The sequence below is a fragment of the Suncus etruscus genome, chromosome 16, assembly GCF_024139225.1.
Source record: "Suncus etruscus isolate mSunEtr1 chromosome 16, mSunEtr1.pri.cur, whole genome shotgun sequence".
NCBI classification, from domain to species: Eukaryota; Metazoa; Chordata; class Mammalia; order Eulipotyphla; family Soricidae; genus Suncus; species Suncus etruscus.
The window spans coordinates 78,258,773-78,277,123 of NC_064863.1; the positions used below are offsets into that span (position 1 = coordinate 78,258,773).

The following is an 18,351-nucleotide window of genomic DNA, read 5'->3' on the forward strand; positions in this document are numbered from 1 at the left end:
GCCACTCTTGTACATTTACCACTTGTTCTATGCCTGTTTCCTTTTTATGTGCACGTGTTTTTAAAAGCTGAATCTACACTTCAATTCTATCTTTTTTTTTTTTTTAGGCTATGCCCAGTGGTGTTCAGGGCTTACTTCTGGCTCTGCACTCTGGGATCGCTCTTGCGGGCTTAGGGAACCACATGGAGTGAGGAGATCAAACTAGAGATGGTAGTGTGCAAGGCAAGCACCTTACCTACTGCACCATTGGTCTGCACCCCCCTTCACCATAAGTAATGTGGCTTTCCCCTAATTTCTATCAAATATTTCTGCATTAAAGGCTTTAAAAAGCTACTTACTGGGATCAGAAATATAGTAGAGTGGGTAAGTACACAGCCCAACAGGATTGATCCCTCACACAATAAAGGATCTCCTGAAATCATCAGGATTTATCCCTGAGCACAGAGCCAGGAGTAAATTGTGAGAACTCAGGTGTGCCTCCCCACAAAAGTAAAATTTAAAAAAATCAGCTTTCTAGGTAACATGCAGGTTTATATGCTAAAATGACTAGCATTTTCTTTATTACTATGGAGCTAAAATAACATCGGCATTCTCCATTAGGTACCATCCTTTTCATCCTATTAAATCCATAACAGCTTTCTGTCTGTTATTAGATTATTTACCATCTCAGATTAGATTACCATCAAGTTCTAATTGAGAAGCAGAAGTGGAGTAATAGTATTGCTGAAGGGTCTCTGCTTGTAATTGGCACTGGTAGGGTTTCTACTTGCTTTTGGCAGCTCAGGAGGTAAGTCCATCTATTTCCCAGAGTCTACCAGGAATGATTCCTGAGTGCAGAACTTCGAGTAATCCATGAGTACTGTTGGCTGTGGTCCCCAAACAAAACAAACGAATGAAAAAATCAAAAGCAAACTAAACAAAGTGCTGAGCAGCAGAATACTCCAACCAGTGTACAGTTATATAGTTTTCAATGTGAATTTACCTGCCTCTAGACTAGACCTGAAACATGAATCAGTCATAACCATCACCTAAGGTAACTGTAATGGTTCTCAGTATTATCTCAGTATTATCAGTTTGTGTGTCTTATCTTGTACTCTCATGCTATGTGCTTCAATGTACTTAAGCATAGTAGCTCACCACTTGTATAAAAAGAAAAAAGAAAGAGAGAGAGAGAAAGAGAGGAAAAAAGTTTGTCATAGAGGCAGGCATGAGAGAGGGCAGGTGGAAGTGGGAGGGAAGTTAGGACATTGGAGGTGGAAAATGTGCATTGGTGAAGGGTGTAGTATATTGTATGAATGAAACTCAACCATGAACAACCTCTAACTGTGTATCTCATGGTGATTCAAGAAAAATTTTATAAAAAGAAAATATATTGGGGCTGGAGAGATAGCATGAGGTAAGGCGTTTGCCTTGCACTGGTTCAAATCCCGGCATCCCATATGGTTCCTTGAGAGTGCCAGGAATGATTTCTGAGTGTAGAGCCAGGAGTAACCCCTGAGTGCTGCCAGGCGTGACCCCCCCAAAAAAATAAAAAATATTAAAATATGATTCATAAAACCAATCACTTACAGTGTTATAAATCACGGAATCTCCGTCATAAAAATTTATAAACATTTTAAAAAAGAAAATGTTGTAAATCATACTTCAAAAAATAGAAAGAAAAATTTAAAATAATTTAAAAAAGGTGTTTGCCAAGGATACAGGTGAAACAAAGATATAATATTGCAAAAGATAGTAATAAATGCTATAGCATCAAGATTAATAGACTTAAGATAGAGTATAGTGGATATTTCTTTTTACCACACACAGTGGTACAGGGAAGGAGAATTTACTATAGGAACAGAGCTCAGATGTTACTCTTGGTGATACAGTAAGAAAATCTGGGCTCCTACATGCTGAATATGTGCCCTCGGCCTTTTGAGCTATCTCTCCAAATCCACAATAGTTTTTATTTATTTAATAATAACTCCTTAGACATAAAAACATTTAACATAATCTAGTGCAGGGGTGGCGAACATGCAGCTCTCGAGCTCCCGGCCAAAATGAATGTGAATCTTTGCCTCTTATCATTACTTTGTGTTTTTGTTTGTTTGTTTGTTTTGTTTTTTTTTTGTTTGTTTGTTTTTGGGCCACACCCGGCGGTGCTCAGGGGTTACTCCTGGCTGTCTGCTCAGAAATAGCTCCTGGCAGGCACGGGGGACCATATGGGACACCGGGATTCAAACCAACCACCTTAGGTCCTGGATTGGCTGCTTGCAAGGCAAATGCTGCTGTGCTATCTCTCTGGGCCCTTATCATTACTTTGTATACTGTGGCTCTTTGCCAAGTTTGGATTTTGTTCTGCTGCTTCTGAGGAGGGACCTCTGAGGAGAGATCTCCAAGCCTGTAGGCCTGTCCCCAGGCTGCGTCCTCCCGTCTCCCATCCCTCGGAAACAACTTCAGGGGCCAGTGAGTGGGGGACCCTGTGTCACATGTTGTGTCCCATCAGGTCGTTAGTTCTGAGTGAGGAGGACGCAGCACACCCTCACCATCACTGCGGGATTTTGACCCTCACTCAAAATGGCAAAATGCAATATGTGTTAAGTAGATTGTTGTTAAAATTAGATGCTTTTGTGTGAGTGTTTGTCTGTTTTGGCAGGTCACTGCGTGGTGTGGCTCTCTGACTCTCAGTTTAAAATTTTGACTCTTTGTGTCGAACTTGTTCGCCACCCAGAGATTCATAGATGCATTTTCTTAGTTACCAGGTTACCGTACCTTAAGTTATGCTTGAGGTTCTCCAAAAGATCTCGTGTTAGCTTCTATCTAGCATTGCTATTTCTTTTCCTTCCCTAATTCTAATTTAAAATTATTTTGATCAGGATGGCAAAATTCCTGCTTAACACATTTAGTTCAGATGTCATTTATCTCACAAAGAGTGTCTGTGATCAACAGTATAAATTCTAGTTAAGAAAATCTAATTTTGAGCCTGAGAAATTACACAGCAGGTAAAACAGTTAGCTAGTAGTCTCTGAGCACTAAAATGGTTTAAGAAAAGTTACAAAAAGATTTTGCTTTTTCAGTAGGGTTCTTGCTACAATTTATTTATTTATTTAAGCATGATCTCAATTGTAAGAAGAGATAAAAACAACCTCTGATGCTCCTCCCCAGAGTTTCTGCTTTTACCACCACTGTCCTATGAATCAACAAGGGCACAGAGCAGTCTGTGTCTCTAATAAATCTTAGGAAGTCTTTCACAGCAATTTTGAGATGATTTATCTCATGAAGTGAGAAAGAAATAAGATACGTTCCTGTCTTTTCCACTAGTGGGCAATTTGTTTTATGGATATTATGAATTTTAGATTTGTTTTATCCCTTGCTATGCTCAGGGATTAGTCTGGACTCTGTCACTCAGGAACCACCCCTTTTGGTGCTCAGGGGGACTACAGGGGTTGCCTGAAATCAAACCCAGACTGGCCACAAATAAGGCAAGCAACCTACCAGCTGTAATATCTCTTGGCCCCATGGATGTTATTTTTAGGGATCTTAATTTTAAGCCTTTAAGATCTATATGTATTCGCCTAATATATGAATGATACATTATAGTCAATATATTAAAAGATTTATTTAATATTGTCATGGATTTATTTTTAGTTTTTTTTTATACCACCGTTAGGGCCAGAGAGATTGTACATCAAGTAAGGTATTTGTTGTGCATATGGTTAACCCGGGTTTGATCACCACTTTCCTGAGCAGAGCCATGATTAAGCCCTAAGCACATCCAAAAATAAAATAAAATATAGTCCTTTACTTATGATAGTTCCCTGGGACTTTACATGTGAGGCTAAAAATCTAAGGCTGTACTTGAAAATGATACAAGAGAGAAAAAGAATTTGTCTCTTTTTTTTGCAGATATCATCTCAGATTTGCTATTGAGTCAGTGGGCTAGCGCTACTGAACACAGACCAAAGCAAGATTCCTCCAGAGCACTGAACTTTTTGAGTATTCTTGAGATGACGTTTTAGCAAGTAGTAAGAAAATATTGGGGCCGGAGATATAGCACAGCGGTAGGGCATTTGCCTTGGCATGCAGCCAATTCAGGACAGACGGTGGTTTGAATCTCAGAATCCCATATGGTCCTCCATGCCTGCCAGGAGTGATTCCTGAGTGCAGAGCCAAGAGTAACCCCTAAATGCCACTGGGTGTGAACCCCCAAAACAAAACAAAACAAAAAAAAACAACAAAGAACAAAAAAGAAAAAGAAAATATTAAATCAATTATTTTCCACACTTAGTAAGGAATATATGTGTATATATGTATATATATATATATATATCGAGAGAGAGATCTATAGATATAGATTTACAAATATCAGTTTAAGGATATAGGATTTCCAATAAATCATTTTTAACAAACAGAAAAAGTAATTTGAATTTATCTTCCTTATGGAATTTTTATGACAAAGAACAACTTAAAACATCTTTCATTGAAAATATGGTAATATTCTTGCAATCATAATTTTCAGACACAAAAGAGAGAAGGGCTGGAAGTTACAGCTCACCTCATAAAGCTCACCACAAACAGGGGTGAGTTTAGTTAGAGAAATAACTACATTTTGAACTATTCTAATAATGAGAATATATGAGGGAAATAGAAAGCCTGTCTAGAGTACAGGCGGTGGTTGGGTGGGGAGGAGGGAGATTTGGGATGTTGTTGATGTGAAGGTTGCACTGGTGATGGGTGATGTTCTATACATGACTGAAACCCAAACACAATCATGTATGTAATCAAGGTGTTTAAATAAAATATAAAAATATGGTAATATTAAAATGAAATACCAAAGTTCACTTACTTTTACTCTGATAAGCCTTGTCAAATTTTCACACCTCTGGTTGTCATTTTCTGAATATTCTACTTCAAACAGTGAATGATAATTTTCTAATATTTTAACCATTATCTTATTGTAGAGGTCTTGCTGTTTGATACCTTCAAGTCCAACTGGCACACTAAAATAGAAAATAGGGAAAAATAGAGAGAAATTATTTTATAAAAAACAAAGAAGAAATGCATCCACAGCTGACTGAGGCTTCAGTTTTGACATTTTCTGAATTATCAATTAATCTTATAAGGGATATAGGATTTTTCAATAAGCTTTATTGTAACACAATGATCCTATGGACAAACTGACAAGTTTCCAAGGTCTGAGGATTGTTGCAAAAATGACTTATTTTTCTTAAAACCCATAGATGAGTGAGACTATTCTGCATCTCTCTCTCCCTCTGACTTATTTCACTTAGCATGATAGACTCCATATACATCCATGTATAGGAAAAGTTCATGACTTCATCTCTCCTGACGGCTGCATACTATTCCATTGTGTATATGTACCACATTTCTTTAGCCATACATCTGTTGAAGGGCATCTTTGTTGTTTCCAGAGCCTGGCTATTGTGAATAGTGCTGCAATAAATATAGGTGTGAGGAAGGGGTTTTTGTATTGTATTCTTGTGTTCTTAGGGTATATCCCTAGGAGTGGAATAGCTGGGTCAAATGGGAGCTCAATTTACAGATTTTGGTGGAATCTCCATATTGCTTTCCATAGAGTTGGACTAGACGGCATTCCCACCAGCAGTGGATAAGATTTTCTTTCTCTCCATATCCCTGCCAGCACCGATTATTCTCATTCTTTGTGATGTGCGCCAATCTCTGTGGTGTGAGGTGGTATCTCATCGTTGTTTTGATTTGCATCTCCCTGATGATTAGTGACGAGGAGCATTTTTTCATGTGTCTTTTGGCCATTTGTATTTCTTTTTTATCAAAGCGTCTGTTCATTTCTTCTCCCCATTTTTTGTTGAGATTAAATATTTTTTTCTTGTAAAGTTCTGTCAGTGCCCTGTATATTTTGGATATTAGCCCCTTAGCTGATGGTTGTTGGGTGAATAGTTTCTCCCACTCGGTGGGTGACTCTTGTATCCTGGGCACTATTTATTTTGAGGTGCAGAAGCTTCTCAGTTTAATGTATTCCCATCTGTTGATCTCTGCTTCCACTTGTTTGGAAAGTGCAGTTTCCTCCTTGAAGATGCCTTTAGTCTCAATGTCATGGAGTGTTTCACCGATGTGTTGTTCTATATACCTTATGATATCAGGTCTGATATCAAGTTCTATTGGTATTTCTTTTCTTTTCTCTTCTTTACTTTCTATTGGCCACAACTGACAGTGCTCAGGGTTTACTCCTGGCTTTGTGCTCAGAAATTACTCATGGCAGGCTTGGGGGACCATATGGAATGCCAGGGAATGAACCCAGATCAGCTGCTTGCAGGACAAATGACCTACTCATTGTGCTATCAGTCTAGCCTGGATTTCTATTGATATAAAATTTTAAATTTTATAGAGTCTCACTTATTTATTTTTGTAATTTTTCCAGTGGAATTGTGTCAATTATGACTCCTCTGATGTCATATCATGGAAAGTTCTGCCCATATTTGCTTCAATGAATTTCATAATTTCTGATCAAATCTCTAGATTTTGGATCCATTTTGAATTAATTTTTGTGTATAATGTTAAATATAGAATGTTTTATTTTTACCAACTGATTATCTAGTTTTTTCAATCCCATTTGCTGAAGAGGCTTTTATTGCTCCACCTCAAATTTCCAACTCCTTTGTCATAGAGTACCTATCTATTTATTTAAGAATTTATCACCAAGATAAGAGATAGACTCACAAAAATATAGCATTTAAATAATTAATAACAATAATGAAAAAAGTGCTTTCTCACTTAGTATCAAGGAAACACAAACCAAAATGTCATTGAGGCATCAACTAACACAAGATATCAATACATACATACACAGACACAAAGGCACAAACACAAAGACACAGCCACACACAGACACCAAATGTTGGTGGGTATGTCGTAAGTAGGAATCCTTATTCACTGTTGGTAGGAATACCACCAGGTACAGTCTTTATGGAAATAAACCAATAACTAGATTTCACAAAAATGTAAGAGTGAAGTTTCAACTTAAATTAGCTATTTCATCCCAAGGCATCTACTACCAAAACATGAAAGCTTTAATTCAAAAAGGTTATATGTACATTTATGTTCGCTGCAGCTCTTAGTACAATAGTCAGGATATGAAACCAACCCAAAATCCAACAACATGAATATATCAAGAAAGAAAGAGTGGTGATTATATACATAGAGGAATAGTATGCAGCCAATAGGAAGGAAACAGTCATGCAAAAAATTTATGGAAATTTGGGTGAAATTGGAGGGTATCATGCTGAGAGAAGAGAAGTTATGTGGTTCTGTTGGAAAGAAAACTGGAGGTTTTAAATATAAATTTAAAAGAAGAAAGGGCTCTACATCACTAATTATCAGGGAGATGAAAATCAAAACTACAATAAGGTACCATCTCACACCACAGAGACTGGCACATATCACAAAGAACAAGAACAATCAGTGCTGAAGGGGATGTGGGGAGAAAGAAAATCTCATTCACTGCTGGTAGGAATGCAGTCTAGTCCAGCCCTTATGGAAACAATATGAAGTTTCCTAAAAATAAAAACTGGAAATTGAGCTATACCACTTCTAGGGATATACCCTAGGAACACAAAAATCTAATATAAAAATCCCTTCCTCACACCTATATTCATCGCAGCACTTTTTACTTTTTACTCAGGAAACAACCACGATGCCCTTTAATATATAAATGGCTAAAGAAACTGTGGTACATATACACAATGGAATATTATGCAACTCTCAGGAGAGATGAAGTCATGAAATTTTCCTATACATGGATGTACACGGAATCCATTGTGCTGAGTGAAATTATAGGGAGAGAGACAGAAACAGAAAAGTCTCACTTATCTATGGGTTTTAAGAAAAATTAAAGACATTAAAATAATTCCCAGAGATGAGGGCCAAAAGGACAGGCTCAAGATATGAAGCTCACCACAAAGAGTGGTGAGTGCAGTTAGAGAAATAACTATAATGAGAACTATCATTATAACGTCAGTGAGTGAGGGATGTAGAAAGCCTGTCTTGAATACAGGCAGGGGGTAGGGAGGGAAGAGATAGGGGTATTGGTGATGGAAAGATTGCACGGTGAAGGGGGATATTCTTCTTATGACTGAAACCCAACTACAATTATGTTTGTAATCACAGTGTTTAAATAAAGAAATTATTAAAAAAAGAAGAAAGGGGAAAAAGAAGAAAAACAAAACAAACAAACAAACAAACAAAACCCCCAGCAACTACAAATAAAAGCACCAGCTACTAAAAACAACCACCATCAAATAATAACTACAATAATGAAAGAAAAAAATAAAAATAATAGAAAAGAAAAAAATAGAAAATAGAAGAAAAATAAAAATAAATAAAATAAGAAAAAGAAAAAAAAACGAAGGAAGGAGGGCTGGTGTGGCAAGATTTGTTCCTTTTTTTGCATAGGCACAGTAAGTATTAGGAAAATTAGAAAGGAAATTCCCTTGGCCTAAGAGATACAAGGTTTTTCTGCCCTTGAAGCATATTTCCATGGAAACTACAGCTCTATAATGCTTATTTTCACACACCAAGGTCTTTTTATGGTACCAGGAGATAAAATCAGGCCTCTGTAGGGAAGGATCTTGGTATTTGCACAGGTCATAAGAATAAGTCTAGGCTAGATTCTTTATGGTAGAAGTTCTGTTCCATCACTGTTGTTGTGCTCAGTCTTCTATAATCAGTGGTCTTGGTTTTTGCTCAGATCCTAGGACAAAGTCTAAGATGAAGTCTTTCATTATGGTTCCAGACGTTCTGCTCAGTAGCAGCTTTCAGACCTCTGGAATTAGTTATCTTGGTTTCTGTACAAATCCTAGATCAAAGAGTAGGCTAAGATCTTTCTTGTTGGTCCAGGATAAGTTCTGCCTCGTCATGGTTGTCAAAGTCATTCTTCTGTAGTTAGCGATCTTGGATTTCGCACAGATCAACGGTTGATGTGTTTTCTGATTTCATCTTACCATTAGTGATGAGATAGGATAACCTGCTCTTAGATCAAGTTGCCGTTTCCTCGTTGTTAGGATGTCATATCAAAACTGGTGCAAATTGGTGCAGAGTGTTATTAGAAATTTCTCAGAGGTGAGTTTGGTTCTTGATGCTATTGCAGGGAACAGTGTCGGGATCTGGGTTTCAGGATTGGACAATCAATCACATGGACTCTAAGTTGGGCCCACATGACACATGTTCAGGGCGGGAGGTGCCGCTGTATTATAAAATGTATGGGTTTGTTGCATTAAGTAATTAATTATGGTGCTGGATGGAGGTGGATTTTTCCCTGCCATCCCAAGCCACGTGGCTCCGCAACCCCCATCAACCAGCTGGGAACCGAGGGGTATTGAACTCACTCACAGGCAGGCATCAGGAAGCATCAACTTTATTCATACCCTATCCCCCACACATGTGGCCTCTATCATAACCTTATAAGCAGTCATTCTTAGCTAGCTCTGCATCTTAACTCCTTTCAGCCATCTTCCCTTGACCTCCATGCTGGTCAAAGACCAAAAGGGCAAAGACCCCAATCCCCTGGGTCAAAGGCTTTATATAACCTTCTAAGACCACTCCCCGGAATGGGAGGGGTCTTGCAGGTAAGGTTACACCTAATATCCGGTTCCCAAGACCCCTCCCAGAAAAGGGCGGGTCTCAGGTAGGTACACCTAAATCCAGGGTGGAGTTACATGGGTTCTTATCCCTAGTAGATAAGAGCTTGTTTCTGTGATTAAAGATTTCCCCTTTTTTTAGAGTGCCTATGCAAAAGGGAATGGTGCCATCTTATATTGCTTGTTCATTTGGGGGTAAGAATGACAGGCTACACTTAAAAGGAACTTTTCCTCAGAGGAGAGCTTCTCATTGTTAGTGTTTGACATTCAATAACATGAGTGGTAAGCTGGGTAGAGGCAAATTTGGTTTTGCTACTAATAGAATGGCTTTCTCATGAAGATGTATCTAACAGAGACTCAATTTAGCAAATTGAAGTGGGGATTCTCCTGCTAGCCCAAAATATAAATGTATCCCCAAGAGAAAGGGTGCAACAAGGAACAAATGTGATACCCAAGGCCTCAACCACACTTTGTGTGAAGGGAGCTCTGAGGTGAGGAAGCTTAAGGTGTAGAATTTAATTACAATCTGAAGAAATATGCACACAGATTCTCCCAGTACTACAATCTCCAAAGGAATATGGAGACCTGGTGATTTCATTTTCCTGAGACAAAGGAGACTGAACCTAATAAGTGAGTTCTGGCTGCTTGAGCTAGGGAAACTGTGAACACAATTTTTTATGTCCCTAAATCTATGGTGTTCACAAAAACAGAACTAATATGGAGCAAGAGGCCGATGAGAGGATACTAAGATCCTAATATGATGTAGGAACTGGAGAGTGAAAGCAAAGAGTTGCAGGAAGATTGAGCAATGAGACAGAGAAGCCAGAAATTCTTTGATACAAACTTTAGCAGCAATCTGGTTTCAAGTAATGCTGATAAAGAGGACAAATTTGGAAAAGATACATTAATTAATTACATCAATTAATACATTCATACATTAATTCATGGTATTGAGGGAGAGACACCCTTGAGCAAGGGGCAGAAACTTCATGAAACTGCACCTGCAGTTATTATGGAGGGGGTAGATCCTGTAAATACAAGCATGCATCCAGTTTGAGATTTTTAAGTTATGTTTGAAAGCACCACTTTGTTTCTTCTTTCCACTTGAAGGAAAATACAAGACAGGAAGAGAAATGTAATTAAGAAGTAGGGGGCCGGGCGGTGGCGCTCGAGGTAAGGTGCCTGCCTTACCTGCGCTAGCCTAGGAGACGGACCGCGGTTCGATCCCCCGGCGTCCCATATGGTCCCCCAAGCCAGGAGCGACTTCTGGGCGCATAGCCAGGAGTAACCCCTGAGCGTCACCGGGTGTGGCCCAAAAACCAAAAAAAAAAAAAAAAAAAAAAAAAAGAAGTGTTATAAGAAAGGTAAATAGACTTAATTTTTTTTCATTATAACTCTACAGAAGGCAAATGACAGTGAAATTAAGCAACTCATAATAAAAGGTCAAATGAGTATAAAACCATTAGGGGTATTATGCATATTACTTTACCTCTTCCAGCATCTAGTTACTGTTCATAGTGAACATTTCCATCCATCATTATTACAATGGTCTATTCTCTGCCTAAAATGCACTCCCTGCTATTTTGGAGAGGTTCCTACCATGAACAGAAGAACCTCCTAGCCATTGTCTGTGTTGTCTTAGACTATTATTACCATACTATATTTTTATATCCCACAAATGAGTGTGATCATTCTATGTATGTCCTACTCTGATTCATTTCACTTAGCATAATACTCTCCATTTCCATCCATCTATAAGAAAATTTCATGACTGCTTTTCCTAAAAGCTATGTCGTATTTAATGTTGTAGATGTACCATAGTTTCTTTACCCACTCATCTGTTCTCGGACACTTGGATTGTTTAAAGATTCTGGCTATTGTGAATAGTGCTTCAATGAACAGAGGAGTACATATATACTTTCTGCATTGTGTTTTTGGGTCCCTAAGATAAATTCCCAAGAAAGGAACTACTGGATCATATGGAAGCTCAATTTCTAGGATTTTTTTAAAAAATATCCATTTTGTTTTCCAAAAAGGCTGGACCAATCGAAATTCCCACTAGCAATGAATGAGAGTCCCTTTCTCTCTGCATGCACACCAGTGCTGAACGTTCTTGTTCTAGTTGATGTGTGCCAGTCTCTGTGGTGTGAGATGATATCAAGGTTTTGTTTTGATTTGTATTTCTCTGATACTTAATGATGTGGAGTATTTTTCGTGTGCCTTTTGGCCATATATACTTCTTTGAGAAAGTTTCTGTTTATCTCTTCTTCCCATATTTTGGTTGCATTTGAAGGTTTTTTTCCTTGATAATCTATGCCAGTGCCGTATATATCATAAATATTAACCCCTTTACCTGAACCCTTTAGCTGACCAAGATAGCTTTTGGGTGAGTAGTTTCTCCCATTTCATGACTTTGTATTTTTAGTCACCATTTTCTTTGATGTGCAGAAGGTTCTCAAATGTAGTCCCATTTATTTATTTTTACTTCCACTTGTTTTGTCAGTGGTGTTTCATCCTTGAATATGCTTTTAGCTTCAATATTATAGAGAATTTTGCCTATATTTTCTTCTATGTACCTTATGGTTTCTGATAACAAGGTCTTTACTCCATCTTGATTTGACTTCTACGCACGGCATTTAAAAGAGGATTGAATTCAGTATTTTTCCCATGTAGTTTACCATTTTTCCCCAAAATCACTTGTTGGAAAGGCTTTCCTTGCTACATTCTATAGTTTTTGTCCCTTTATCAAGAATTAATTAATCAGATATCTGAGGCTCTGTCTCAGGATAATCAAGTTTTTCCATTGAACCGAGTGTCTGTCTTTATATCAATACTATAGTATTTTAATTACCACAACTTCATAGTATAATTTTAATATTTTTTGTTTTGATTTTGGGCCACACTCGGTGACGCTCAGGGTTTACTCCAGGCTATGCACTCAGAAATTGCCCCTGGCTTTGGGGGACAATATGGGATGCTGGGATTATCAGCTGTGTGCAAGGAAAAATGCCCTCTCATTGTGCTATGGCTCTGGCCCCTTCATAGTATAATTTGAAGTTGGAGAAAGTGGTATCTCCTTCTTTCTTTCTCCAAAGATAACTTTAGCTATTATATATGAATTTCAGGATCGTTGGATCTATTCCTTTGAAAAATGACCTGGGTATCCTTATAGGAACTATATTTAATCTGTATGATGTTTTGGTATTATATAATGCTGCTTATCTTCCAAATCCATGAGCAGGGTACATATCTCCATCTTCTTGTGTCCTCTTTCATTTCTTGAAGAGGCAGGCTATAAAATTTTTATGCAAAATCCATAGTTTTTCTATGAACAAATAATCCAAGAGAAGATGTATTTAAAAATCTCATTCACAATTGTGCCTCAGAAAACCATGTACCTTAGAATCAGTTTAACTGAGGTGAAAGACCTAAAGAAAGAAAAGTACAAAATACTGCTTTTTTTTACTTCTTTGTAAACTTCATAGTTATTTTGTTATTGTTTTTTGTTGAACTTTAGTGATTTAAATCTACTAATTTTTAATACACATAGAAATCGGATTCTTCTTATCTTTCAGGGTTTGTGCCTCTCCCTTGCCCATTTTTGTGAATTTTATTGATCTATAGTTAATGTTTCTTATAGTCTCTCTCTTTGTGGAGAATCAACCTGGTATTCAAAGAAGCAACCAGGATTCAAAATACCAGTATTCAGAGCACATTCAAAACAGCAACCAATATTCAAAACACAGGTCCCTGATGTGTGCAGACATGTTTTCTGCCCCCATTTCCCCTCCTCCCCTGTTCCTGCAAAAAAATTCCAGGAATAGATACAAAGCTGTCTACGACCTGGCTAAATTTGGATAATGCTGCTACTGGACTAACAACTAGAAATTGATCTATCCAAGCCTTATACTAAAATCTACAAGTTTTCAATAGACACTAGAGGCCCAAAGATAGTTCTATCTGACAGAATGAGTTACTCAAGCATTGTTTAAGAGGGAAGACACATTCCTGACACTCCCTGCTTAAGCATTTTCCCAAAATTCTCTTTATGGCTTTGTCTTTGAAATTAGTTACTTAGTAAATCAAAAATAATAAACTTTAGGACTGTCTATCTATATCATAGTTGCCACCATTATTTCTAGCAATCTGTTGTAGCATTGATAAGGGATATCTTAGAAAATGTATAATCTGGGGTTGCAATAGTAGTATAGTAGGTAGGGTGCTTGTCTTTCATATAGCTGACCAAGATTTGATCCCATCATCTTATATAGTCCCCCATTCCTGCTGTGATGTTTCCTGAGCACAGAGGTAGGAGTAAGTCCTAGGAACTGCCTGAATTGCCCCCAAACAAAATTAAATGCATGGTCCTATCAGTTATTTACAACTTCATCTTGCTATCTAATTAGAGAAACCCATTATACTGAAAATATTTGGGGTTAATTTTATTACATAAAATACCTCAAATCTAATTTCTAAATAAGCACAAACATGCAAGTTTTTTTTAACTTTGCTATAATAATATGCAACAAATATTTCTTAAAACTGGCTATAATTTACTTTTCCTTAGAAGATGAAACAAAAGAGTTATGTTACCTGCTGCAATACACCTAACAAAACATAAATGGGAAGATAGAAAATAATAGGTATAGAAATGTTTGGGATGAGAGAGAGCTTGGTTACAGGTGTTGGGATTACAGTTGGGCACATTGCAAATGAGACTCTATCAACAACTTTGTAAATCACAGAATCTAACTAAGTTAAGGTGGATAATATTTATGTAATTAATAAAAAGAAGAACATTTAAAAGTTACTAGTCAATGCAGTTCAAATATCCTGCCAAACAAATGGGGATTTCCTGGCTAAATTTCAAAAATTTCCTCATGGCATTATTTCCCTATACTAGTTTTGGTTTCCTGTGCCACCTAATCTGTAATATCATAGTCTATTTTTGTTCTGAGTCATATATATATATATATATATATATATATATATATATATATGTATACACACCCCACTGATGTGCCCAAAGTCCATATCCCCTGCCCCAACCTCCTGTCTCTTAATATATCAAAAATTAAAGAAAACATAAATAGGTAATATATACAATGATCAATTTAACAGTATTAAAATGCCAGTGATACATACATATAGATTAAAAATTCCAAGGATACTTTAAAAGTTGTCTATACATTCAAAGAAAGTCCTATCAAAATTCCAATGGTACTTTATATAAAAACAGTAAACCCAGGCCAGATCAATGGCGCAAGTGGTAAGGATTCTGCCTTGCCTGTGCTAGCCTAGGATGAACCACGGCTTGATCCCCTGGCATCCCTTATGGTCCACCAAGCCAGAAGTGATTTCTGAGTGCATAGCCAGTAGTAATCCCTGATATCACTAGATGTGGCCCCAAAACAAAACAAAACAAAAACAGTAAACTTATCCTAAAGTTCATATAGAAATTCAAGGAACTCTAAGAAACCAAAGACGCTTAAAAAAAGGAACAAAATTAGTGAACTCACAATTATTGATTTTAAAAATTAAGACAAAGTCACATTACTCAAAACACTACATTGACATGAATAAATATATAAGACCAAATGAATAGATTAACAAGTCAAAAATTAAAGCTCATGCATCAATGACATTTGAGAAGGGCAAGGAAGCCATTTAATGAGAAATAGTCTTTACAATAAATGATTAAGAGGAAGTGTTGCCCACATAAAAAACTAGACCATTTTCTTGCACCATAAACAAAAATTAACTGAAGTTCTACCATGAACATCAATCAAATTTTCAAAGTAAAATTCTTAGAAGAATATACAACTTCATGACATTAAATTTAGCAATTATTTGTCAGATATAATTCAAAGCACAGGCAATAACAAAGAGTTTAGACAAATTGGGTCGTGCAACATTTTTCAATTTGTTTATCAAAGATATCAACAAGTTAAAAAGAGAACATACAAAATGGAAGAAATCATAGAAGAGATTAGTAATTAGCATTGATAATGCAGCCTACAATTAATCAATAAACAATCTAAAAAACTGGCAGGATTGTTACTTAGAGATTTCTCCAAAGGAAATTAACAAATGGACAGCAGGATATGCTTGACATAATCAGCAGGGAAAAGAAAATAAAATTTAAAATGAACTATCCCTTCCCACCTACTAGGATAACCTGTATTGAAAAAGAACAGCAAATGTTAGCAAGGGTGTTAGCAAGGAAATTACATATACAATTACAAGAAAACACAAAATACATTAAAGATAGTAGTATACTAGCATATGTAAAATAAGTATAATAGCTACCATGGGAAAAACTACAAGCTCATCCTCAAAAATTTATAAGTAGAATCATTATGTTTCAGCATTTCTACTTCTGGTATATAGCAAAACAATAAAAGCGAGTTCTAGAAAAATAATACACCTTCCTTCGTATCAACATTCATAATTGTAAAAATGTGGAAGCATCCCAGTACTCATTGACAGATAAGTAGAAGTGATAGTACAATAAGGAAGGCACTTCACTTGCAATATGGCTAACCCAGGTTCAATTTACAGTACTTCACATAATCCCTGACTTGGCTAGAAGAGACCCCAGCATGCAGATCCATGAGTAAACCCTGATGCATGTTTGGTGTGGCAAAAAAACAAAAATTACAAAAAAATTTTAGTTATTGTATTTCTATTTATCCTGTAATATTTGAAGGTTACCATACCTGGTGTTCATACACACACTTAAAATAATTTTTTATTTGATTGAGACCATTATGATTTACAAAGTACTTCATAGTTCTGTGTGTTCTGTAAATTGAGAAACTTTGCTTTCTCTTTTCTTGGCACCTTCAGTATTTTTAATGTTTCATGGCATTATGTTGATTTGCATAAATACAGGTAAGAAGTTTTTCTCTCTGTGGTGGGGATCACTCCTCAGACAGACAGAAAAACTTAAAAGTCAGTCCTCTTTCAGGGAAACAAAGTTGAAAGGGGTTGAGGTTGTGTGAAAAGCAGGTACCTTATGCATTTAGCTGAAATGACTGGTAGGCCATGGAGGTAGAATGGCCTGAAAAAATCAGAGATCTTCTAGGAGTTTCTGAATTTGCACTGACTGGTCACAGTTCAGGTTCTGCTCTCAGCCTCAAGAAAAGTTCCAGAGGTCAGGATCTGGCCAACCGTGAAGAGTGGGGCAGGCAAACTCTAGGAAAGTCCTACAAAGGGTGAGATGCCTAAGGCCATTTTTCAGATCATTGTGCTGAACTGATCAGGCCAATCTGTGTGATGATGAGGTGATAGGTAAAATATTGGTGCCTTTATTGGTGAACCACCTACTCTGTCCTTAACTGATCCTCAGAAATTCTCTGTAAATAATGAGGTGCCCCAGATGGATATTTCTCCAGTATTGCTGTATTTATTTAAAGAAACAAGCCAAAATCATTCAAATATCTGGCAAGGTTCAAGGTGAAGGTGGAGAGAAAAACTATTTTTTGTAGCTGATTAAATTAAATGCATTCTAGTGGACCTAAATTAAAACTCGCTTCTTTTGGGTATCCTATGTGAAAATGTTCTTACTATTTGTAATAGACCATCTCATAAAGAATTAAAAGCTGTAATTGCAATCATTAGTCTGGCTGAAGAAACTCAGAACTGTGTTTATTGATAATATGATGCTTTGGTTTCTGTTGTTTAACTTTTGTGTTATCATTACAGATAACAAGGATAGAGCTGTATCATTTACTGCTCCAGAGCCTGATTGGTTTAAGTAATATTCCGCTGTCTAATTGGTCTGATCCTTTTCAAGTGTTGAGACTGCAGAACTGAACCAGTTAACTGCTCATTTAGGTAGCGTGAGATTTCATCCCTTTTTAGAGAGACTACAGTCCCTTGCCAGCCTGAAGAAGTTACAGAAAATTGACCTCCGACCACACTCCCTTTTAATGACTTCTAAGGTGATGAAATCTCTAGGGAAAATATGGAGAAGAAAGGTCATCAGGAAAAGCTTCCAGAGGAAATAGGGCAAAGAAGGTCCACAGAAACTCAATGACCCAATGCCATTGACAATTGGAAATTACACTATGCCTATCTATCCCAGAGGTTGGGGCAAGTAGCAAGAATCAATTGGACACTGACATTTAACAAGGATGGGTGGCATAAGGAAAGGAGCAAAAGTTAATGGGATTTCTTTCTTCTTTCCCTTCCCTCCTTCCCTCCTTCCTTCCTTCCTTCCTTCCTTCCTTCCTTCCTTCCTTCCTTCCTTCCTTCCTTCCTTCCTTCCTTCCTTCCTTCCTTCCATCTTTCTTTTCTCTTTCTTTTCATCTTTATTTCTTTCTTTTTATTTTTTCTTTCTCTTTCTTTTCTTTATTTTTATTTCCTTCCTTCCTCTTTCTTTCTTTCTTTCTTTCTTTCTTTCTTTCTTTCTTTCTTTCTTTCTTTCTTTCTTTCTTTCTTTCTTTCTTTCTTTCTTTCTTTCTTTCTTTCTTTCTTTCTTTCTTTTTCTTTCTCTCTCTCTCCCTCCCTCCCTCCCTCCCTCCCTCCCTCCCTCCCTCCCTCCTCCTTCCTTCCTTCCTTCCTTCCTTCCTTCCTTCCTTCCTTCCTTCCTTCCTTCCTTCCTTCCTTCCTTCCTTCCTTCCTTCCTTCCTTCTTTCCATCCTTCCATCCTTCCTTTCCTTCCCTTTCTTTCTTTTTTAGATGTGAAATTTCTTCATCTTTGTCTGACCCAGGCAGGAAAGGCAACCCAAGT

The 18,351-nt window shown here is 37.1% G+C and overlaps 1 protein-coding gene across 1 annotated transcript in view; it reads right to left on the bottom strand.

Moving 5' to 3' along the window:
* The window catches only part of FAM13A (family with sequence similarity 13 member A), a 286,634-nt gene that overhangs the window by 172,975 nt on the left and 95,308 nt on the right, over positions 1 to 18,351 (bottom strand). Inside the window, exon 5 of the mRNA XM_049789780.1 lies at positions 4,829 to 4,982. Coding sequence (XP_049645737.1) covers positions 4,829 to 4,982 — 154 coding nt within the window. The remainder of the gene's footprint in view (positions 1 to 4,828; positions 4,983 to 18,351) is intronic.